At 41.9% G+C, this 26341-nt stretch overlaps 1 protein-coding gene across 5 annotated transcripts in view; it reads left to right on the top strand.

The window, feature by feature from the left end:
• The window catches only part of LOC137422676 (adhesion G protein-coupled receptor L4), a 258586-nt gene that overhangs the window by 142021 nt on the left and 90224 nt on the right, over positions 1 to 26341 (top strand). For all 5 annotated transcript variants that reach the window (XM_068109372.2, XM_078770677.1, XM_068109386.2 and 2 more), the window contains 4 exons: positions 7579 to 7742; positions 16349 to 16501; positions 18152 to 18358; positions 25123 to 25358. In XM_068109372.2, coding sequence (XP_067965473.2) covers positions 7579 to 7742; positions 16349 to 16501; positions 18152 to 18358; positions 25123 to 25358 — 760 coding nt within the window. The remainder of the gene's footprint in view (positions 1 to 7578; positions 7743 to 16348; positions 16502 to 18151; positions 18359 to 25122; positions 25359 to 26341) is intronic.

The raw sequence follows: 26341 nt of genomic DNA, 5'->3' as shown, positions 1-26341 counted from the left end.
CCATGGGATCTTTAACAACTAATGTCGGCAGATGGGACACCCCTATTTATCTTCTAGCTACCACAACACTCCTTGGAAACTGCACACTCTTTGTTTAACTTTTAAAATTACTAAAAAATATCGAACAATGAATCTAGGGTGGAGTAACAACCTTGTGTCATTAGTGAAACAATAAAGATATTAAAATAGGTTTATGAGACATTTGGGTGATTGTTTCTGAAACACATTGACCTTGAGAGCCTGCATTTCAGTCGATTATCCAAAATGTCTGTTAGAAGACTTTTCTCGTATGGAAGAATCCCATGATCTGCTCATTCGCATGGGAGGAAATAAGTGTTCAAACTCAATAGCCAATTACACCATAACAAAATAGCGCTTTGGTGATGTTTCTAATTCATTTCATTGCTGTTAATCCTCCTTTGTTATTTAAATGGTAACACTGAAATCACACAAAATATATTATACGGAGGTTGAAATTTTACTTTGACTTTTGTTTACAAGAGGCAACGTATAATGGATGTAGATCAATAAACAAGCCGGGCTTGTTTGATACTTTAGTTGAAGAGGATAGTATGACTTGGGTGGGGATACTAGTTAGAAAATAATTTAAGTATTAAATTATTTTGAAGTACCTACTCCAAGTCTCTAAACTGTCTGTCACCATGGAAGTAAAGAGATTGCATTGAGACTGGTATAATGGTTTATTACCTCCGCCAACAAAGGTGGATGGAGGTTATGTTTTCACCCCTGTCTGTCCGTTTGTCCGTTTGTTTGTTTGTGAACAAAATATCTCAAAAAGTTGTCGACGGATTCGGACGAAATTTGGCAGAGATGTAGCATGTATGACAAAGACAAAATGATTAGATTTTGTTGAAGATCCGGATTCGGATTCGGCTACTAGAATTTTAAAGTGATTCTTCACCATTGGGAGATAGGGCCAAAAACGATACATAGCAAGATATCTCAAAAAGTTGTCGACGGATTCGGGCGATATTTGGCAGAGAGGTAGCATGTGTGACAAGGACGAAATGATTAGATTTTGGTGAAGATCCATATTCGGATCCGGCTACTAGAATTTTGAAGTGATTTATCACCATTGGGAGATAGGGCCAAAAACGATACATAGCAGGATAACTCAAAAGTTATGGACGGATTTGGACGAAACTTGTTGGACCGGTTGTGTGTGTGACAAGGAAGAATCGATTCGATTTTGGTGAAGATCTGAACATGGATTCGGATATGGGACCTATTTAATTTTTTGAAGTGATTCTTCACCATTGAGTGATAGGGCTAAAACCTACATATAGCAGGATATCTCAAAAAGTTATCGCTGGATTTGAACAAAACTTGGTTGACAGGTTGTGTGTGTGACAAGGAAGAATCGATTCAATGTTGGTGACGATCCGGATCCAGATCCGGTTAGTATAATTTTAAAGTGATTCTTCACCATTGGGAGATACGGCCAAAAACGATACAAACCAGGATATCTCAAAAAGTTGTGGACGGATGATTTTGATTAAATGTGATTCTGTATTGTGATTTTCTGGTCTACTCTGGAATGAAAACGTAAAATGTTCACAAGGCGGAGGTATGCTCTCTACTGAGTGTCGTTCTCGAATACCGTGAAATAACCTAAAATAAGTTATAATAATAAGTTTTAATAATAAATAAACAATAATTTCTAGAATACCGTTAAATACGTGAAATAAATAAATTAGTAATAATAATAAATAATGTAACGTGTTATAGAAATAACCATGTGGTGGTTTATTCTACATGTGTTTAGTCAACAATGAACCAACCATACACCACTTCAATCCAGCTCTGAGAGAATGTGACTTCCTTCCATTGGATGCCGTGTAATTGGTTCAGCCGTTATTGTGCCAGGCACAATGATCAACAATTCTGTAGATGAGCAATTCTGCGGTTTTGCGATCTCTTGATCTTGTACTTTAGTGATGTATTCTGGTGTCTTTTTAATTCTTTTAACTTATGAAAATATGAGAGAATAAAAAGTATGGCTGTTAGATGCTCATGACTTCACTCTATTGGAATTTTTAAGCACTAGGGCATGCCCGTACTATATCTATATCTAAAATTATATCCCCCCCCTCTATTTACATGAAATGGTTTGGTCCAAAGCGAACGGCTTGCGAGTACGGTGACAATCCCCCCCCTCTATTTACATGAAATGGTTTGGTCCAAAGCGAACGGCTTGCGGAGTTTGGTAAAGAAATCGCCATAGCGTGCACAAACGCGCAGGAAAGCGAAAGAATCGCAAATTAGTTTTAATTAGTTTTAAAACATAGTTTAACGCCAACATAGCGGCAACATAGTTTGCCAACGTGAAATAAATGAATACGCTCTCAAATGTGCCGTCCGAGGCAGAGTCTGTTCGCCACGTTCGGCACACGTGATAACTCGCTGCTCTCTGATTGGTTGAATCGTTTTTTGGACATAGCTCGGTAACTACTTGTCCGATTAATATGAAACCTTGAAAAGGCACATCCTCGGGTCCCCAGCAATATACCTGGCAAGTTTCAAGTATATCGGACCCGTGGTTGTCGAGAAACAGCGGTCACAGACAAACATACATACATACATACATACATACATACACACAGAGATTACTGGAATTATAGATAGATATCATTTTGTACACATTTGAATGGATGGATATTTTTTCCATGCCATTCCTACAAATGGCATATGGCGTGACGTATATACTCTTTGATATTGTTACATTTATGGGGGGGAAGTGGGGGGCGGGGGGCGGTTAGAGATTACCTAAGAAGAGATAGAACTGTATTGAGTAGGATAGTCCATGTGCAAGTAGGAAGCCAATCTTGATGTAAGAAGTAGGGATCCATCAGCTTAAGGATTGTCTGTTTGAATGTGCACCTACGGAGGGTGGTGCTTTGTATTACAAAGCGAGAGATTAAGTGAAGTAACCGTGTGTAGAACCTATCTGTAAACATCTGCTTGGTGCACAGGGTGAGAGCGCTGTTGATAGCCATGGGACTCTGCTAGGCAAGGAGAGATGGGGCTGGGGGGTGGGGAGGGAGGGCAGAGCTATGATCATTTCATGGATGGGGTGGAGCCCAACGCCTCAAGGGGTGGAGGTGTGTCAAGTGAGATAAGGGAGGAGCTCGCAGGAGGCACAAGAGGATTGCACTAGTTCTGAGGAGAAGGGGGCGGAGCTTGTGACACACGAGTGATCATTGAGTTCTTAGGAAGAAAGGGCGGAGCATTGCCTGGGAAGACGAGGGAGGGGCGGGAGCTCTCTGTTCGGTGCGCTGAGAGGAGCAGGAACTGTTCAGAGGAGAGCTTGCCAGTTTGAAGAAAAACTGAGGGAGGTCTGAGGAGATTGGAATGTGCCAAGAGGGTGGAGAGCTTTGAGGAGGTCGTTCTGCCTGCCTGCCTTAGCCCTGGTGGTGTTCTCGTTTCCCCCCTTGCCTGTTCATTGTCCTGCTCATCTCCTCATCACCTCTTTCTTGTTCTGATCATCTCCTCACCCCTCCTCATCGCCTGTTCGTCCTCTCGCATTCGTGACTGCCCCATCCTCTTCTGTTACCACCACCAACAGAGAGATAAGTCACCCGGTAATTTCAAATAGTTATTGTCGAATTCAATCTTCTCCAGTTGTTTTGTCGTGTTTGGTAAATAATCCCGTTTGGTGTTAAAAGCCTTTAAGGTTTTCGTGTTTCTCCTCATGTCCGTGCAAGGATAATATCACCATAAATTGAACAAAGTCTGAGGGAGTTACAGCCTGTTCAGTCCATCTGTTCAGAGGCGGTGTTGTTTTCCCTGAACACGACAATATGTTTATCATCTGTATTATTATTAGCGCTATTACTGATATCCCAATGAAGCCCTGATGTATCACTCATTCGTAAAAAATAACACTCTCGGAAATGCATCTCCATAAAAACAATGGCACAATGACTTTTCGCACATTTTGGATTTCTGCTCTCTTCTCCAGGAACGCATCCTGAACGCTAAGCGAGGTAATACTGCACTCTTAATCAAGTGTTTCCTGCTTGAATGCATCAGCTGAAAATCAAGTGGCCAACAAGGAAGACGACCAATTGGTTGAGACATGAAAAAAATTATGAAACCTATGGTCAAGCTGGATGAAATTTACTGATGATTTAATGGCTGCACAGCTTGGTGATCATCCTCCAATTGTTGAACCGAGCTTAGTTATAACCAAATGTACAGGTCAATCTTGAATCACTCTCATTAGTGAAACATTTCTGAAACAAAGAAAATTGACCTCAAAATGTGGTTGGTCCACATTATATTCAGATAATCGAAACAAAATCTGACTTGTTATTGAAATCTCTCCACATGAAGAATCAAGCGGCCACCTCAATAGTTTCATTCTTGGAAAGGTTCCAATCAGGCAAGGAATGTTACCCGAAATTATTCTTCGGAGTCATCCAAGAATGCAGTACCTCGTGGATGACTCTTTAATTGAAAAAAAAAAATTAGAATTTGGAAAGGCCACTTTTGTAAAACATAGTTTTAATATCTATATTGGAGAACAAAAATACCCAGCTTGCTGTCCTCTCTGAAATATTGGGTGCACCGTAATGCAGGGCCCAGCACCAGCATGGCGCAAGTTAGTTTCCATCTGATGTACAGTAGTTCTAATAAAAATAAAAATTAGGACCAGACTGCTTAGAGGTGATTGCGGTACTGCTGAATTGTCCTGTTGCTATTCTTGAAAAAAAACTATCGACTATATAAGAGAGATGTCTGTCTGTCTGTCTGTCTCTGTCTGTCTCTGTCTGTCTCTGTCTGTCTCTGTCTGTCTCTGTCTGTCTGTCTCTGTCTGTCTGTCTCTGTCTGTCTGTCTCTGTCTGTCTCTGTCTGTCTCTGTCTGTCTGTCTGTCTGTCTGTCTCTGTCTGTCTGTCTCTGTCTGTCTGTCTCTGTCTGTCTGTCTCTGTCTGTCTGTCTGTCTGTGTGTCGCCATTTTTCTCAGAGATGGCTGTACGGATCTTCGTCGAACTTTCAGAGGTTCATCAGTGAGTGCCTGGGAGTGTTTTAGGCAAAAAAACACAAAACATTCTGAAAAAATGATCGTTTTTTTGGAGTTAAAAAAATAAAATCGCTCAATAGTGCCGAAGCTTTTAAAAATTAATGGCAGTTATATACAAGCACACATTCGCATAAATAAACACAAAACAATCACCAGACATTTGAGGACAAATAAATCAAACCATTCTGGAAGTGTATGAAGTTGGTAGTAAGGCTTCTTCTTCTTCCTGATCGGCATCACACTCAACTCAGAAACGTGATGAACGCCACATTCATCCAACAGCATATACAGTCACGTGAAAAAGTAAATACACCCCATGTAAAGTTTTGACTTTTTCAACATATTTCAACATACAGCTATTTCATCTTCATTTCAACAATATTGATAGATAAAGGTGATATAACATAACAAATATCATGAAACATTTACATTTTGTAGTCCATTGTATAATTTAAATAAACATAAATGCAAATTTCGCATGTGGAAAAAGTAAGTACAGTAGTACACCCCTACATTTATCACTACTTCAAATACCTAAAATTAGAATCAGGTGCACCAGCTCAGGTGCAAATGATTAGAACATCGTTAGAGAGGATCTTGGAGGAACCTGTCTTTTTAAACCTCAGACATTTAGTTTGCTCTTTGTTGTTGAAGTGTGCGGCGTCACCATGCCTAGATCAAAAGAGCTCTCTGAGGCCTTCAGAAATAAGGTTATAGATGCCTACGAGTCTGGGAAGGGATTTAAAAAGATCTCCAAACAATTTGAAATCAATCATTCGACTGTCCGGAAGATCATCTACAAGTGGAGAAGATTCCAAACAACTGCCAACTTGCTCAGGCCAGGCCGCTCCAGCAAGTTCAGCCCGAGAGCAGACCGCAAGATGCTGAAAGAAGTCTCGAAGAACCCCAGAATGTCATCACGGGACCTACAGGTAGCTCTTGCCATTGTTGATGTCAAAGTGCACGAGTCTACCATTAGAAAGAGGCTGCACAAATTTGATCTACATGGGAGGTGTGCCAGGAGGAAACCTTTGCTGTCCAGAAAGAACATCAGGGCAAGACTAAAGTTTGCCAATGAACACCGAGGCAAATACCAGCACTTCTGGAACAATGTGCTCTTGACACATGAGTCAAAGGTAGAGCTATTTGGCCACAGTACCAGAAGACATGTTGGCGAAAACCAAAGACAGCATTTGACCACAAGAGCCTGATACCAACTGTAAAGCATGGTAGTGGAAATATTGTGGTTTGGGGCAGCTTTGCTGCTTCAGGGCCTGGGCAGCTCACCATCATAGAATCCACTATGAATTCTTCATTGTACCAGAGGGTGCTTGAGGATAATGTGAGGCCATCTGTCGGAAAGTTGAAGCTCAACCGAAGCTGGACCTTGCAATATGACAATGACCCTAAACACATCAGTAAATCCACCAAGGAATGGCTGAAAAGAAAGAAATGGAGGGTTCTGGAATGGCCAAGTCAAAGCCCGGATCTAAATCTCATCGAGATGTTGTGGGGGGATTTGAAACGAGCTGTGCATGTTGTGCAGCAATTTTTTGTTGAATAAATTATTGCAAAGTCAATTTTCCATTGTTTTTTGTTCAATTAGATCACCTTTATCTAGAGATACTGTTTAAATGAAGATCAAATATTGATATGTCCACATATGTTAAAAAGATTTAAAAATCATTTCATGGGGTGTTCTTACTTTTTCCCCGTGCGAAATTTGCATTTATATTTATTTCAATTATACAATGGACAACAAAATGTAAATGTTTCATGATATTTGTTATTGTAGCGGCTACCGCTGGGTTTTCACAATCGCCTTGCACCTATCAAGGACGCGGAGCGATCACCATGCCGGGCTCGTCCAGGACGCCCGGGCAGGCCCGCGCTCAACTTGCCAGGCCTCGGTCGGGACGCCCGGGCATGCCCCCTCTCGCCTTTCCTGGGCAAACGCTCCGGGATAATATGTATATATATTGCTGCCCGATAAACGGGCTTTTCAGAGTGCCTGAGTGTTTGGTTTGATTAAAGCAACTCGGATGAATTCCAGCTTTTTGTCGCGTCCATTCTTCCGATCGACGTGGGAGCCCCAGCTCCTTCATTATATTATATCACCTTTATCTATCAATATTGTTGAAATGAAGATCAACTAGCTGTATGTTGAAATATGTTGAAAACGTCAAAACTTTACATGGGGTGTACTTACTTTTTCACATGACTGTATATGAACCCCATTCCTCTCCTCCCTCCATCCTTCCCCCTCTACTCCCCTTCCCCCCCCCCTGCCGTCTCTCCCCCCTCCTCCTCTCCTCCTTCGCCCTCTCCCCCTCCCTTTCCCCCCTCCCTCCCCCTTCCCTCCTTCTCCCCCCTTCTCCTCTCCTTCCCCGCCTGGCAACGCCGGGTACTTCTGCTCGTACTTTATAAGATTAAAGTGAGCCCTTGAACAGTTAAAATGGCGATCATGACGATAAAAAAAAGGCATGCTTATCAAAAATTGCTGTTTCAAGGGGAAAATATGTCTTTCTACTAGGACTTGCTCGAGTGGTGACTGCACTCTACCGCAACATCTCCCAGATACAAAATGGAGTGCGCAGCCGCCTTGTTTCTCCTGTCATTTCCGTGACAGTTGGTGACTCAAGTAACACCTTTAAGTTCAAGAAAAACATCACGTACACACTGCAGATCGTCCCAACGGTATGTTGTTGTTGCTATCGTTATTACTCTTGTAAACCTGGTCATGTCATGTCCATTTCTACTATGTGACAACAACACATTTCATAATCACAGACACTCACTAAAGAAACCTCTCTTGCAAGTTTTCCCACATTTCAAACGAGTGCTCGTCCACTTTCACACTTTGATCAGAGATGAGTCGAGCTGAAATGGTCTCAGAAAATGGAAAAATCTGCTCTGAGGCAGAAATGGGTTCCATGATATTACTCTTCACTCCCTTGAAAAGACAACATAGCACCAGCAACAAATTTGCAGCAACAAATTTTTATGATAAAATGTTATGGATATCAATTGCACATTGATGCATACATATATACACTGGCACACTCGACCTCGAAGCTGTCTAGCCTGGGTTTGAATCTCGACCCAACTGCAAACTCTCATCCCGGTGTTTCACCCATGACAAGGTGAGTCACCCATGTGTGTGTCTTCCCTGGATGGAAGTTAAACTAGTGTCCCATCTGCCAACATTTGTTGGTGGATGTTGAAGATCCCACGGTGTCCTTCACCAAGCGTAGGCGAGCGATCGCCGAAACCCTGAACAAATTCCAAATTCCTGCCCTAACCTCTGCTGGGAAGGCAATGGCAAACCACCCAGCACAACCTTTGGCAATAAACTGCCACAGCAGCATTGGCACTCTATAATAGAGTGTGGTACATCATGATCAGAATATACAGTGGCATGCAAAAGTGTTGACGCCCTTCCAATAATGCCATATTTCGATGAATTATTGATTTATTGATAAAATTAAAATTGATAAAATTATTGATACTATTTAACATTATGCAGTATTATGTTGTAGATCAGTGACAATAAAATCTCAATTTAAGTCATTTTCAATTCAGGCTGTAACACAACAAAAGGTGAAAAAAGTCAAGGGGTGTGAATACTTTCTGAAGGTACTGTACATGTATGTGTGTGTGTGTGTGTGTGTGTGTGTGTGTGTGTGTGTGTGTGTGTGTGTGTGTGTGTGTGTGTGTGTGTGTATATATATATATATATATATATATATATATATATATATATATATATATACAGTGTATATATATTGCACTGTATATATATATACAGTGCAATCAGAAAGTATTCAGACCCCTTCACTTTTTTCACATTTTGTTATGTTGCAGCCTTATGCTGAAATCGTTTAAATTCATTTTTTCCCTCATCAATCTACACTCAATACCCCATAATGACAAAGAGAAAGGAGGATTTTAGAAAGTTTTACAAATTTATGAAAAAGAAAAATCTGAAATATCACATTGACATAAGTATTCATACCCTTTGCTATGACACTTGTAATTTAGCTCAGGTGCCTCCCATTTCTCTTGATCATCTTTGAGATGTTTCGACACCTTGATTGGAGTCCACCTGTGGTAAATTCAATTAATTGGACATGATTTGGAAAGGCACACACCTGTTTATATGAGATCTCACAGCTGACAATGCATATCAGAGCAAAACCCAAGCCATGAGGTCTAAGGAACTGCCTGCAGAGCTCAGAGACAGGATTGTGTCCAGGCACAGATCTGGGGAAGCCTACAAAATAAATCTCTGCTGCATTGAAGGTTCCCAAGAGCACAGTGGCCTCCATAATTCATAAATGGAAGAAGTTTGGAACAACCAGGACTCTTCCTGGAGCTGGCCGCCCGGCCAAACTGAGAAATCGGGGGAGAAGGGCCTTTGTAAGAGAGGTGACCAAGAACCCGATGGTCACTCTGGCCGAGCTCCAGAGATCCTGTGTGGAGATGGGAGAAACTTCCAGAAGGACAACCATCACTGCAACACTCCACCGATCTGGGCTTTATGGCAGAGTGGCCAGACGGAAGCTAAACAGTTCAATCTTGGTTTCATCAGACCACAGAATCTTGTTGCTCACAGTCTGAGAGTCCTTTAGGTGATTTTTTGCAAACTCCAAGCGGGCTTTCATGTGTCTTTCACTGAGGAGAGGCTTCTGTCTGGCATTGAGACAATACACATAAACAAATGACAACTTCTCACAAAACTTTCCCTTCTGTAACTAGTACACCTGCTTACTACGGGAGCGGCAGGAAGGGTCATTCCTCTTTGGGGCATATAGATTATAGTAGATCTATGGTCGGTTCTCAAGAAGATTGGATGTGTGTTCATTTACCAAGTTTATAGTGGAGAGATCGCCAAGTGGTTTAAGCATTCGAGCAAGCACTCCATTCAAAACCGTTCATGAACGGCTTGCTTGGCAAGCACGAGCTAGCTGCTTGGTAAATGAGCACAACCCGGTCTTACTCCCTTTCAGTTTTGTATTAAACAGCAGGAGCGAGTTTCAAAAGTTCGCTACAAAAAACACCATGGTAGCAGCAGGAAGGGTCATGTTGTTAACCCAACTCATGTGGGGTATCGAGAGTACAGTAGATCTTCGCTGAATTCTGCAAGTAAAACTTACCTCATGGATGTCGGAATTCCTCCACATTTCTTTATATGGTGTTATAAACATTTTTTTTTTCAACAAACAACACATTTTTGTTTTGCCTAAAACACCCCCAGGCACTCACTGATGAACCTCTGAAAGTTTGATGAATATCCATTCAGCCATCTCTAAGAAAAATGGCAAAACACACACCCACACACACACAGGCAGATAGACCAACGGCTCTCTCATATAGGTGATAATAATAATAATAATAATAATAATAATAATAATATATAATAATATATATATATATATATATATATATATATATATATATATATATATATATATATACTGTATATATATATACTGAAACGCAAAAGAAACTTACCACCTTTGAAACCTTTAAATATCAACAATAACACTGCGTGTAGTAAATGTGTGAACTTATTTGTGGACAATAGTGTCCTCACTGTCAGACAAAACGGTCACGGATGGTCACTTGAACCTTCAATGGTCACTTCATAGCACAGCTGTTGAACAGCCATTTTGACTGTCAGTGATTAGCCAAGGGGTACGGGATGATTTTAATGAGCTGCACGTGATGTCTTGATATTGGCTTTAAAAAGGCCAGTGCAAAATGGGCATTTCAATCAACATGCCACAATTGTCAAGGGATCAACGGCAGCGTGCCCTGGGCATGCTGCAAGGCGGACTGAGCTACCGTGAGGTGGCACGTCGCCTTGGCTGTTCACACCAGACGATATCGGCCCTGGTGGACAGAGACACAGACATATATATATATATATATATATATATATATATATATATATATATATATATATATATATATATATATATATATATATATATATATATATATATATATATATATATATACAGTGGAACCTTGACTTACGAGTTTAATTCGTTCCGTGACCGAGCTCGTAACTCAAATTGCTCGTATCTCAAATCAAATTTCCCCATTGAAATGCATTGAAATGCTATTAATCCGTTCCAGCCCGCCAAAAACCACACCAATTTTTTTTTAAATATACAGTATATATAAAAATATCTCGCGCTTTATATTTCACCTGTATGCAGCATACAAGTTGGCAGGATGGCCTGGACTGGAGGTACGCACACTTGACTCTAAAGTCTAAACTGTCCAGCCTGGGTTTGAATCCCGACCCAGCTATAACCTGTCATGGGTGAATCACAGGCAGGGTGATTCATCAATGTGTGTACCGCTAAACTGGGCGCCCCGTTTGCGTCCCATTAGTTGTTGGATGTTAAGGATCTCACCGTGTTTTCCACAAAGAGAAGGCGAGCTATCGCCGGCACTCTGAACAAGTTGTGGCCTGGCATGCTCTTCTCCTCTGCCGTTATATACGTCCTCCTCGGCACCTCGCTCATGTTTTTCGACGATTGCGTGTTTTATATCCAAGCACAAGTTTTATATAAAACACGACGATTGCGTGTTTTATATCCACAAGTTGTGGCCTGGCATGCTCTTCTCCTCTGCCGTTATATACGTCCTCCTCGACACCTCGCTCATGTTTTTCGACGATTGCGTGTTTTATATCCAAGCACATCATCCTCTTCTTCTTCTCAGTACCGTGTTTTCCACAAAGAGAAGGCGAGCTATCGCCGGCATTCTGAACAAGTTGTGGCCCGGCATGCTCTTCTCCTCTGCCGTTATATACGTCCTCCTCGGCACCTCGCTCATGTTTTTCGACGATTGCGTGTTTTATATCCAAGCACAAGTTTTATATAAAACACGACGATTGCGTGTTTTATATCCACAAGTTGTGGTCTGGCATGCTCTTCTCCTCTGCCGTTATATACGTCCTCCTCGACACCTCGCTCATGTTTTTCGACGATTGCGTGTTTTATATCCAAGCACATCATCCTCTTCTTCTTCTCAGCACTGCACTTGGCACTCACTTTCTTAGGCCCCATGGTTAAAACTAAGAAATTTTCCGAAATAACCAAAATGCGAAAACAAAAATGCAGCGCTATACGACAGAGATACGTACTGTACTTGCACGGCAAGATAACCACGTGACCAGAACCCACCTGGCGGCGTAAACTCGAAATAACCAAAATGCGAAAACAAAAATGCAGCGCTATACGACAGAGATACTGTACTTGCACGGCAAGATAACCACGTGACCGGGTGGCGAAAGCTCGTAACTCGGATCTCGGCTCACATCTCAAAGCAATAAACCGCCCGAGCGACGGCTCATATCTCGAAAAACTCGTAAGTTGGGGCACTCGTAAGTCAAGGTTCCACTGTATATATATATGTATATATATATATATATATATATATATATATATATATATATATACTGTATATATATTGACATACGTCTATATATATATATATATATATATATATATATATATACAGTGGAACCTCGACTTACGAGTGCCCCAACTTACGAGTTTTTCGAGATACGAGCCGTCACTCTGGCAGTTTATTGCTTTGAGATGCGAGCCGAGATCCGAGTTACGAGCTTTCGCCACCCGGTCACGTGGTTATCTTGCCGTGCACGTACAGTATCTCCGGCGCAAAACGGCTCTCTCAGGGTCAAACTCGGTATCGTTTTGAGCGCACGGTTCAGACCTTCAAGAAAAAGTTTATTTTGTAAAAATCGAGCCACGCGTTCAAAAGATATGACCGGTTTTGTTCGCCGGCACGTCGGTGCTCGAATCGGCTCGCGGTAAAATCCAACACGTCCTTTGTCGGGTCCGTCTGAGACAACCACCGGGCCTAGAACGCTGGGACTGGTCTCAAAAGTTAGGTCTGGATCATATCTCGAAACGCTGGAAGCTGCACCTCTCTGTGATAATCTTGTGGACCATGACAAGAGATCGTGCGACACGTGGTTATCTTGCCGTGCACGTACAGTATCTCTGTCGTAGTATAGCGCTGCATTTTAGTTTTCGCATTTCGGTTATTTTGAGTTTACGCAAAACGGCTCTCTCAGGGTCAAACTCGGTATCGTTTTGAGCGCACGGTTCAGCCCTTCAAGAAAAAGTTTATTTTGTAAATATCGAGCCACGCGTTCAAAAGATATGACTGGTTTTGTTCGCCGGCACGTCGGTGCTCGAATCGGCTCGCGGTAAAATCCAACACGTCCTTTGTCGGGTCCGTCTGAACCAACCACGGGGCCTAGAAGGCTGGGACTGGTCTCAAAAGTTAGGTCTGGATCATATCTCGGAACGCTGGAAGCTGCACCTCTCTGTGATAATCTTGTGGACCATGACAAGAGATCGTGCGACACGTGGTTATCTTGCCGTGCACGTACAGTATCTCTGCCGTCAACTTGTTCAGAGTGCCGGCGATAGCTCGCCTTCTCTTTGTGGAAAACACGGTGAGATCCTTAACATCCAACAACTAATGGGACGCAAACGGGGCGCCCAGTTTAACGGTACACACATTGATGAATCACCCTGCCTGTGATTCACCCATGACAGGTTATAGCTGGGTCGGGATTCAAACCCAGGCTGGACAGTTTAGACTTTAGAGTCAAGTGTGCATACCTCCAGTCCAGGCCATCCTGCCAGCTTGTATGCTGCATACAGGTGAAATATAAAGCGCGAGATATTTTTATATATACTGTATATTTAAAAAAAAATTGGTGTGGTTTTTGGCGGGCTGGAACGGATTAATAGCATTTCAATGCATTTCAATGGGGAAATTTGATTTGAGATACGAGCAATTTGAGTTACGAGCTCGGTCACGGAACGGATTAAACTCGTAAGTCAAGGTTCCACTGTATATATATATATATATATATACTGTATATATATTGACATACGTCTATATATATATATATATATATATATATATATATATATATATATATATATATATATATATATATATATATATATATATATAGACGTATGTCAATATATATACAGTCACGTGAAAAAGTAAGTACACCCCATGTAAAGTTTTGACTTTTTCAACATATTTCAACATACAGCGATTTGATCTTCATTTCAACAATATTGATAGATAAAAGTGATATAATATAACAAATATCATGAAACATTTACATTTTGTAGTCCATTGTATAATTGAAATAAACATAAATGCAAATTTTGCATATGGAAAAAGTAGGTACACCCTTACATTTATCACTACTTCAAATACCTAAATTTAGAATGAGATGCACCAGCTCAGGTGCAAATGTTTAGAACATCATTAGAGAGGATCCTGGAGGAACCTGTCTTATTTAAACCTCAGATATTTAGTTTGGTTTGCTCTTTGTTGTTGAAGTGTGCGGCGTCACCATGCCTAGATCAAAAGAGCTCTCTGAGGCCTTCAGAAAGAAGGTTATAGATGCCTACGAGTCTGGGAAGGGGATTTAAAAAGATCTCCAAACAATTTGAAATCAACCATTCGACTGTCCGGAAGATCATCTACAAGTGGAGAAAATTCCAAACAACTGCCAACTTGTTCAGGCCAGGCCGCCCCAGCAAGTTCAGCCCGAGAGCAGACAGCAATATTCTGAAAGAAGTCTCTAAGAACCCCAGAATGTCATCACGGGACCTACAGGTAGCTCTTGCCACTGTTGATGTCAAAGTGCACGAGTCTACCATTAGAAAGATGCTGCACAAATTTGATCTACATGGGAGGTGTGTCAGGAGGAAACCTTTGCTGTCCAGAAAGAACATCAGGGCAAGACTAAAGTTTGCCAATGAACACCCAGGCAAAGACCAGCACTTCTGGAACAATGTGCTCTGGACAGATGAGTCAAAGGTAGAGCTATTTGGCCACAGTACCAGAAGACATGTTTGGCGAAAATCAAAGACAGCATTTGACCACAAGAACCTGATACCAACTGTAAAGCATGGTGGTGGAAATATTATGGTTTGGGGCAGCTTTGCTGCATCAGGGCCTGGGCAGCTCACCATCATAGAATCCACTATGAATTCTTCATTGTACCAGAGGGTGCTTGAGGATAATGTGAGGCCATCTGTCGGGAAGTTGAAGCTCAACCGAGGGTGGACCTTGTAACATGACAATGACCGTAAACATTCCAGTAAATCCACCAAGGAATGGCTGAAAAGAAAGAAATGGAGGGTTCTGGAATGGCCAAGTCAAAGCCCGGATCTAAATCCCATCGAGATGTTGTGGGGGGATTTGAAAGGAGCTGTGCATGCAAGAAACTCCTCAAACATCGCACAGCTGAAAGAATTCTGCATGGAGGAGTGGGCAAAAATTTCTCCCAGTCGATGTCAGAGATTGGTCGACAGTTATAAGAAATGCCTACTTGCGGTTGTTACTGCCAAAGTGGGCAATACCACCTATTAGAGCCAAGGGTGTACTTACTTTTTCCAGATGCGAAATTTGCATTTATGTTTACTTAAATTATACAATGGACTACAAAATGTCAATGTTTCATGATATTTGTTATATTATATCACCTTTATCTATCAATATTGTTGAAATGAAGATCAAATAGCTGTATGTTGATATATGTTGAAAAATTCAAAACTTTAAATGGGGTGTACTTACTTTTTCATGTGACTGTATATAATATATACTGAGAGAAGGAGATATATATATGTAAATATAAATATAAATATATTTTGTGTCGCATGTTGTGACCACAGTGCGGTCATTCTTGTTTTACTTCCTCCACCAATGATAGATGGAGGTTATGATTTCAACACTCTTTTCTGTTTCTTTGTCTGTCTGTGAGCACGATGTCTCAAAGGTTATGTTCGGATTTGGTCAAAACATGGTGGATAAGTTGGGCAGGTGACAAGAACAAGCCAATTCGCTTTTGGTTAAAGTCCAAATGCAAATCTGGCCAATCAGTAGGATACAAAACCTAAACGGTTCAGTCTGATGGAGGTATGAACTCTACCAAGTGACCTTCTAGTTTTTGTGATATGATCATGTTTTTGTGATCACCAAAATAAAAGATCTGGGCTAGAAGAGTGAGGTGATGCAGGGATGGCTTTATTATGCTTTTAATGGCTCTCTTGTACACGAGGTGATATTTCCCTCACATATAATGTTTTCCTCAACTTATTCTTCCTTGCGACATTGAACCACTAGTTTTGCATACAGGATGTAATTTGAATATTTGCATCACGAATGGCAGTGATTATTTTTCGGTCCAATTCAAATCTGGCTACTTATTTATACAGGGAAAAAAAGAAAAGGCAGCCTGTGTATTCTGGGACCTGGAAACGGATGCATGGTCCACCGATGGCTGCACTGTGCTTTCGCAAAACAGCAGTGAGGTGACCTGCTCCTGCAATCACCTGACAAACTTTGCTGTGCTGATGGCAAGAACAGAGGTAAGGGATATGGTCACGATTTTAGAAATACAACGGGTAGTGGACAAAAAAAAATGGAAACACCAATGTGAAGTCACATAATAGAGCGTTGTGTCACCATGTGCGGCCAGTACGGCCTGTATGCGCCGTGGCATATAGTCCACCAGCATCTGCAATTCTGTGGGAGGGATGCAGCACCATTTTTCCATGGGAAAGTGAATCAACTCACAAAAGTTTGATGGAAGTGGAAAACGCTGTCTCGGGAATCGTTCCAGAATATCCCATAAATGCTCGATTGGGTTCAGTTCTGGTGACTGAGAAGCCCATGACATATGGATAACATCAATGTCATGCTAATCAAACCATTGGGTGACCACAAGTGCTCTGTGGATGGGGGAATTAGGGGGTCTCCTCTTGCTATCCATAATTATAGGCAACCAGGCCTGTGCAGCATTATTATACATGGCCCTAAGCATGCTGGGATATTATTTGCTTAATTAACATATGGGCCACACCTGTGTGGAAGCCGTTGCTTGGTGTCCTTCATTTACCCAGGTGTTTCAATTTTTTTGTCCACTACCTGTATAATCATTCAATCATCATTCAATGTATTTCTTATTACTTGCGAAAATCGAAGATTTTTCAAGTATATTGGTTGGTGTTGTGCACTATTCTGTCTGTTTATCTGTCTGTTTGTCTGATTGTCTGTCAATTGCCTACGGGTCACAATTTTAAACCGATCTTTATGAAACCTCACCAAATGGTAGAGTTTGTCAAAAGGAAAAAAGCCTATTGATTTGGTCAAAAAGGTAAACAAAGGCCAAAGGTGAACCACTCTATCAAATTTCAGAAATCCTCAATTTTAATCCGATTGACTTAAAATTTGAAGAAGATTTACATATCGGGTTAGTGAATTAAACCACCAATTATTTTTGAGGTTAATATAGGCCAAAGGTCAACATAGGCCCAAGGTCAACAACTTAGGTGGAATTTCTAAAATCCTCAATTTTCATCCAATTGACTTGAAGTTTGAACAAGATTTGCACATCTGGTCACTTAATTCAAACACCAATTGTTTTTTGAGATCTAAAGGTGAAAAGGTAAACATAGGCTATATTTCTAAAATCATCAATTTTCATCTGATTGACTTGAAATTTGAAGGGGATTTGCATATCAGATCACTGAATTGAACCACCAATTATTTTTGAGGTCAATATTGCACAAAACGTCAACATAGGCCAATTGTCAACAACTCATTTTCGGAATTTCGCAAATATCGTGCAATGCACGACATATTTCTTGTTTATTTATTTTTCTAACTAACTTTTTCTAACTAACTAACTCAAAACTTTCATGTTAGATAATATATGATCAGGTGAGTGAGAGAAAAGACAAAAACATCCTGTGGAGACAAAAATAACCATCCTGCAGAGAGGAAATTGTGGATGGGCAGTGTGGGCACTGGATTTGAAAGACTGAGGATGAGACAACAGACACAGGGAGTCTATTCTACAGGGTGGCCTGAAAGTCGCTTTACCCCTCCCTAGTCAAGCATTCGTTCGTAAACTCTCAACATGCATGTTTTATTGTGCAGTACTTCCAATAATTAATCAGTCATTGTTTCTGTATAATGGAGTGCCCTCATAACATCAAACGCAAATGTTCTTTCAGTTGTCAGAAGCGCACATCTGGAAACTTGGGATTGTGTCCAGAGTTGGCCTGCTGGTTTCGCTGGCATGTCTGCTTCCTGCAGGATTCACCTTTGCCTTCTGCCGCGCCCTTAGGAGTCCCAGAAATACTGTGCACATGAACCTTTGTCTCTGCCTATTTGTGGCTGAACTATGCTTCATTCTCGGAATTCAGAGACGGGAAAATAAGGTGAGAGAGTTGGGGTGGATTTTTCAAGTCACCCTAGATAAGCAATCAAACTTATAGGATTTTCAGTAACAATATATTATAACCACCTTTAGAGGCCATTTTTCCCCGCAAAGCGGGGGTTGGCCTTTTTCGGGAACCGTGGTTGTTGTTGTTTTTCGGTCCCCTATTTGAAGCAATGTTTTACAGCCGGATGCCCTTCCTGACGCCAACCCTTTTTGCCGCCTTTAACGACAAACAGAGAATTACCAGTGAACTGGTACTCAATTAGCCGACCTCGGAAGGATGACAGGCTGAGTCAACCCCCCTGGCGTTAATTCAGCGATCGACCGGGATTCGAACCCAGGATCCTTGGTATCTTAAGCCGGCACCCTAGCCGCTAGCCCAACACCAGGGATATATATCAGTAACAATATATTATTACTTTCATATTCCAAGATTAATATAGCACACCTGCACACACACACACACACACACACACACACACACACACACACACACACACACACACACACACACCTTGATATCAACTGCCTTTCCTCAAATGTTGACGATCAAGTCCTATGAGATTGGTAAATGAGATGAACGCATATAAAAAGGTACGTCATTGTCGGCTGTTGGCTAACGTTAGGGTTTGTGGAGTGGCTAGTAGAGAAGCTAACTTTATTGGTAACTGGCTCAATGATTGGAAACAGAGTGGCCGTGAGTGGGAGGGTGTCTAGTTGGGGGGTTGAAGGTTTTCAGGGATCAGTACAAAAACCATTATCTACCATATAAAACACAATGTCAGTTTGTGTGTTTGTACAGATGTCTGTCCTCTATACATCTATATGTCGTAATGTCGTAAGGGTAGGTTTTAAAGGCCGATCTTTTAACATGAATGTGTGTTCACTATGGTCCATTTTTGAGGATAAAACAAACTCGATAAACATTTTCTATAAGAGCAATTATGTCTTTTCTATTGGAATTTTAGATAGTGGCTTGCAAAGCAGGCCTCAAGGGCGGTGCACAAAGGCGTTTTATAAAATAACAATAAATACAAGGCAGAGGGAGGTGAAATTCGCTGCACGGATGTGTAATGCGCGCAGAGTAAAACGAGTGTTCATTTACATCTGAAGGATGTGTAATAAATAAAGAAGATATAAGAACACCTGAGACTAGGCCGAGGCTTCAGACGTTGGCACGCTCACGAGGCTACTTTTTGACAAGGTTTTTACGAGTTAGTTATTTATAATTTACATCAATAACCTTGACAGTCAGGATAAGAGTAGGCTTTGCAACTTTGCAGATGGAACAAAGGTTGGACGGAAGAGAGATGGTAAAGAGGGTGGTGATGAGTTTCAGGAAAATCGATAGATTTGGGCAAAAGATTGGCAGGTGCAATTTAACGTTAATAAATGTAAGGTGCTGGGAACGGTTCGGAATAATTAAAAGAGGGACTATGCATTGCAAGGGACAGTCTTGGAATCACTCCGACCAAAAAATATTTTGGTAATCCAATGACGAAACAATGAAGACAGTGCACTTCTCATCCACCACCTCTCTCTCTCACCCACCACTCGCAAGACTAAGCTATGAGGAGTGGCTGAAGGAAATATGACTATACATTAGAAAGGAGGTGATAACAAGGGGATCTAATGGAGATGTTTAAGATTATGAAGGGTATAAGATAGAAGAAGTGCAGAATTTTTTTGGCAGGAAATAGGCAGTGACAAGACCAGGGGTACGGCCTTAGCATAGAGAAGTGGAGAGTTAAGATGGCAATAAAGCAGCAATTAGATAGTTATATATAATCACTGGGGATTGTGGGGTACATGGATATTGGCAGGACAAATAGATAGCTTAGGTATAGATGGGTGATTGTATGCATGTACAGAATTGTGTAAAAGTTTAGGTTATTTTCACTTTTTGCCCGTTATTTCCCATTAAGCATTTGTGGGAAGTTAGAAGTGCACAATGTAGGTAGATTGGCGATACACGTGGAAAAATCCACGTTTGAGAACATACAAGTTAAAGGGAAAAAGTGAGTGTATAAAACATGTCACAAAAAGTACAAAGTACACAAATACTCACTCAGATATATCTAAAGGTATATAAGGATGTGGTAAAAGATGGAATGAGGTATCACAGGGTAACAAATGGTCAGAGGTGTATTGCGAGTTTGGATTTGAGTATCCATTCCATTCTCACCGGGCTGGACTATAGAGGTAGATGGCTAAAGAGGTATAGAGACTATAGATGTATAGAGGTAGATATATAGGTATAGAGACTATAGAGTATAGATGTATAGAGGTAGATACATAGATATAGAGACTATCGAGGTATAAAGGTAGATATATAGGTATAGAGGTATAGAGGTTGTAGTGTTCACTGCCGGGATTACCACCCATGGGTGACCAATAGAGCTTTAACTCCGAGGCGTACCCAAACTATGGCGGTGTTATCTCTTCAGTACATGCGAGGATGGAGGGGTGACGAGGCTTGCCTGCACGGTCGGACGCGAAGCGGGTTTTCCGAACCACCAACAAATAAAGGGGACAGGACAAGGAATTAAAATTCAACAATTAACGGGTTTAATAAAAGAAATGCCAGGATAACAAGAAATGTACGGTAAAACGAATTCCTAATTGAGACGTCTCCACACGGATTTATGAAACAGACACAGGGATAAATAAATAACGAAAGTAAAAAAATTGTGTGGTGCGTTTCTATACCTATATATCTACCAGCCAGTTAGGTTAACTAGAGCTAAAGAGCAGAATGCAGGTAGAATGGTGGATGGAGCTGCCCAGGTGCTGCAAGAACGAATGGAGGGAAGAGAGGTCCTGCACTCCGCTGATCGGTGTCCTTGACCATCCAGGTCGTCAAGGATCCTGCGTCCCTGCACGGGAAAACACGCCTTGGCGCCAAGTCCATTCACCCACCAACCGCCAAACGTGAAGCGAATAGGCCAGGCTCTCCCTCATCCTCCGCTCCACAAATCACCAAGGTGAGACAAGAGAAGGATGCGTCCGCCAAGGGTGTGCACGAACTGTGACTGCCCGCGATGCCAGCCAGGAACCAATGGGGTCAGAGTGCACGAGCTGTGACCCTCTGTTATGAAACCAAGCATGAAGAGAGAGAAAATGGCGGTCCTCAGCCTTTTTTCCCCTGGTCCACGAACGTCCTGCGATGACGTCCGCGCGCGCGCTCCAATCAGAGAGTCGCATCGCATCGCTCCACGGCCACAACCAATCATCACCTTTCGGGGTGGGGCCTCACGGCCCTTCTTGCGCCCTTGTGATGACTCGGCTGGTGGTGTCAGTGGTAGTGTTCGAATGTCTGAATCCAGTGGCCTTGATGGGGTTTATTTAATTTAGGTGCGGATTGCATGACTGGTGTTGTATATGTCATAAGGAACAGAGGGGAAAACCACAGAGGCAATTTACATACAGGGAATTATTCCTTATACCTTAACTAATTAGCATAGCTCCACCCCTCGCATGGAGACAAATATACACTTACGCTGAACACATGGAGTTGACGTATTTACATCAAGGTGTTCTTACACGACATTCAGAGCATGGTTCTCTATACACTTCTACCTGGACTAAGGTATTTCATGAGCTACCCCCATAAACATAACAGAGACTACAGAGGTATAGAGTTAGATACATAGATATAGAAACTATAGGGGTATAAAGGTAGATATATAGGTATAGAGGTATAGAGGTAGATTTATAGGTACAGAGACTATGGAGGTATAGAGATATTGGATCTGTCCACAAGTTGAGATATCCTGTTCACAAACAAAGACAGGGGTGAAAACAACCTCCATCCACATTTGGTGGTGGAGGTAATGATCATGTGCGAGTCATATCCACTTATCACAAACAAAATATGCAGGAAACAGGTCGTGAATTTTTGTACAATAAAAAGAAGTAAATCATTGAAGTAATCAACACCAGTTAAAAAAAAAAAAAAACCAACTTTAGAGGCCATTTCTCCCCGCAAGCGGGGGTTGGCCTTTTTCGGGAACTGTGGTTGTTGTTGTTTTTCGGTCCCCTTTTTGAAGCAATGTTTTACGGCCGGATGCCCTTCCTGACGCCAACCCTTTTTGCCGCCTTTAACGACAAGCAGGGAATTACCAGTGAACTGGTACTTAATTTGCCGACCTCGGAAGGATGACAGGCTGAGTCAACCCCCCTGGCGTTAATTCAGCGATTGACCGGGATTCGAACCCAGGATCCTAGGATCCTAAGCCGGCACCCTAGCCGCTAGCCCAACACCAGGGATAAATCAACACCAGTTACATGAATGCAAATTACCAGAAACCACAATATATGATGCAAATTAGTGAATATGTGAAATTAGATTTCATCTTGTTGTTCCTTTCCTAAAAAGTGTATATTTGGGTTCAGAATGGCACCAAGGAACTCTGCGAGAATAAGGGCACTATGAAGAAAATAGCAGTTTCGCTGAAGATCTCCTAGGATGGTATGAGCGCGCCTGAAACTTTGCAACACCTGAAAGAAACTGGCTCGGTACAAGGCAAGAAAAGGCCCAGAAGACCCAGAAGAAACTCCCCAAGGCAAGACTTTAAGGACTTCGAGGTGTTCAGCTTATATGACAGAAGAAATCAATTCAGCAGTTGACAAATGAAATGAGAACAGGCTTGAACATTAACATGTCGTCCAGCACTGTGCACAGGAGGCTGATTGCAGCAGGTGGCCATGGCAGAAATGCAGCAAAGAAACCACTGCTGAGGCCACAGAATAAGGTGAAAAGACTGAAATTTTCAAGGCAACACCAAGATTGGGTGACTGAACAATGGAATCAGGTACTCTGGTCTGATGAATCGTAGTTTGAACTTTTGGATCAAAGAGATGCCAGTTCCGTACGCCGACGACCTGGAACCCAACTAACCTTACAGAATTGTGGACTACAGAATATTTCAATATAGGAACTAATAGGAATTTCAATTCTTGCCAAAGTGCTTCAGTCGTATCCAGGAAGCATGGGTAAAAGAGTGATGGCACTCAAGAAGGCAAAGAGCAGACACACAAAGTATTGACTGATACTATGAAATGGCACTGTTCATGTAATTTACTTCAGCAGTTTGTTTTACTTACAATCAATCACACAAAAAATGGACAAGATTGATGAAAAAGGCACAGGGCGTATAATCCAAGCTGCGGCTAGACTCAAACGTGCAGCCAGTTAGGTGAACTAGAGCTCCAGAGCAGGATCCAGGTAGAATGATGGATGGAGCTGCCCAGGTACTGCAAGAACGAATGGAGCAAAGAGAGGTCCTTGCGATGAGGTGAATAGCCCAATAGGAAGTCCACATCCCAACTGGGCATCTTCCTTCCATCGCCATCACCTGTGGTCTCAGTACTAAAAACATGCTTTTATCTCTGCTCATGCTCTCATCATGTTTATAGACAGGACCCAATACCAACTTAGGTCCAGTCAATGAGGGGGAGTGGACCAATCACATTCCTGCACAGTTCATCAGTACCCAACCGTATATGAACAAATCATATATGCCTAAGCAGTTGATAGCGTGAGACGGGTGAATCATCCACCCACACCCAAATCATCTCCTTACTATGATTTATGGACTGTTGTTTGGTTGTGTGTTTGTCAGACTACTCCTCCGACAGTTCTGAGCTGATTACATCCAGACTTGTTACATCGGATCATCATGACCGCAATTAGTGTATAGGGGTGTTTCTATCTTTGCCGAGAGATCTTGGGAGGAGAGGGGGGAGGTACGCAAAATAAATGTGTATTGTGTAGCGCCACCTTCAGGTAGGAGAGGGTATTACAAGTACTCCAAACATACTGCAGTGCAGTATTCCTGTCCCCACATTCACCAGCACAGTGAGGTGTTTTGAATTACACAGCAAGAGTTGTTTTGGAGAGGTATTTTGAATTACAGGTTTGAATAAGGATAATAACATAACCCCTCATGGCCGCTTCTTTAGGGAGTGGGTGCTTCTAGTTATAGGAATACACCATCTCTCACTTTCCCTCTTACTTCATTCCTTGTCCATTTAATGGAGAGAGGGAGGACAGAGAGGGAGAGAGTGAAAGGCCCTCAGAATCAGCTTCATCGCAGGAGATTCCAATGATTCTGAAAGCCTTCGTTTCAACAGCGTGAAGCCGAGCTAGGTGTGAGGCAGGTGTGCCAGCCCAGAGGGGAGAGCAGTGCTCAATCAAACTGCGGATGAAAGCTTTGTATGTGGTGAGGAGCGCATAAGTGCCAAGAAAGAACTTTGCACGACGGAGGATTCCCAGTCGGCGACTGGCTTTGGAGGCCAGCTTGGAAATGTGGTTTTCCCAGGAAAGATCATGGCAGATAGTGAGACCCAAAAGCTTGAGTGATAGAACTTCTTCAAGAAGATTGTTGAGAAAGTAGATGTGAGGGTTGTCCAGTCGGTGTTTTCGGAGAGATGTAGTAAGAGTGTGAGATTTGTCAGGATTGAAAGACATGTTCCACTTGTTTGACCAGTCTGATTTTGTCCAGGACTGCAGAGAGTGAGGAGGCTGCAGACTGCCAATCTGAGGGATGAGGAATGGAGCAGCAGAGTGTGGAGTCATCAGCAAAGAGATAGAGAGGGTTATCCAGAGAGTCGGAGAGATCATTGATGAAGAATGTGATTATTGAATATGAAGAATGTCATTAATGTGATCACTTGATGATGATGTGAATAAAATCAAATTGCATTTTGGTTATAACCTGTTTAATGTGATCCCTTGATGCTTGTTTTGTGTGAGCATAGATCCTGTGTGCAGTGATAGCTGGTGCGCTACACTACACATTCTTGGCTGCGTTCTCCTGGATGTTTCTTGAGGGCGTTTGTCTTTATGCCATGGTTGTGCGGATATTTCCGGGCATGGACTTGCGCACACGTTCTCTTCTGCTTGCGGGCTATGGTCTGCCGGCCATTGTGATCACCTTATCAGCTTCAATTTACCCAAATGGCTATGGGAGCAAGATGGTGAATGGCCAAATCTTGTGAGTGCAGTCCAGGTGTTTAGTAGTTTCCAAAATAGGACCTCGTTTTAATGCATCATGTTCAACGACCCATGCATCGACAATTGCTCTAATTAACCTGCGCTCTTTAAGTGACGAGCAATTTTTCACCATATGAGTGCCTCCTCCTGTAGAGTTGTTTTGTGATAACTATGACGTCATAGGTCATGCGATACAGACGCCATCTTGGAAAAATGTTGCACCTCTATCTCTGAAACAGCTCAATGGAAAAAAAAATTGAAACAAGGCTCATTGTCAAATACTCCCCATGGGGAATAAGATATGTTAATGATGATGTCATCGGTGCCTTCATTATGATGTCATAATCCGACAAGTACAACGCTTGATCCGATCAGTATGATTTTTTTTTCTCTGCAACTGTTGGTCTGATGGACATGAAATTTTCACGAAAAGAGCACCTCTTCCGGTATATTTTTAAAATAATTATGACATAATGGGTCATGTGGTACAGGCACCATCTTGGAAAAACCGAAAAACGTTGCACCTCTATATCTCCGAAACAGCTCCATGGAAAAAATTGAAACGTAACTCATTTTAAAGAACTCCGCATTGGGAATAAGTTTTGTTCACGATGACCTCATTGGTGTCTTAATTATGATGTCAAAGTAAAACGTTTAGTCTGATCAGTTTGAAAGTTTGAGTATGATCTACGTGACAATTATATTGCAGAATATAAATGTATGATGTCATCAGTCATGTGGTTTGGTCGCCATTTGGATCAAAGAAAAAAACCCTTTAAAAAACAGAAGAATTGGCTCGCACCAAGTTGACTGCACAGGGTAAGTATTCGATGAATACCATCGAGTTACCCTGCGCTCGCGAAGCAAAAAGCGGGGCTTAAGAGATCGGTTACGTGTGTATTTTTCCAAGATGGTGTCCGTACCATGTGACCTATATCGTCATAATTACAATTAAAATTCTACAGGAGGAGGCACTCATGTGGT

Source organism: Myxine glutinosa, chromosome 1 (genome assembly GCF_964187855.1).
Source record: "Myxine glutinosa chromosome 1, kmMyxGlut1.1, whole genome shotgun sequence".
Classification (NCBI taxonomy): Eukaryota; Metazoa; Chordata; class Myxini; order Myxiniformes; family Myxinidae; genus Myxine; species Myxine glutinosa.
The sequence above is the reverse complement of the archived record's forward strand: the minus strand, read 5'-3'. Positions and strand labels throughout refer to the sequence as shown.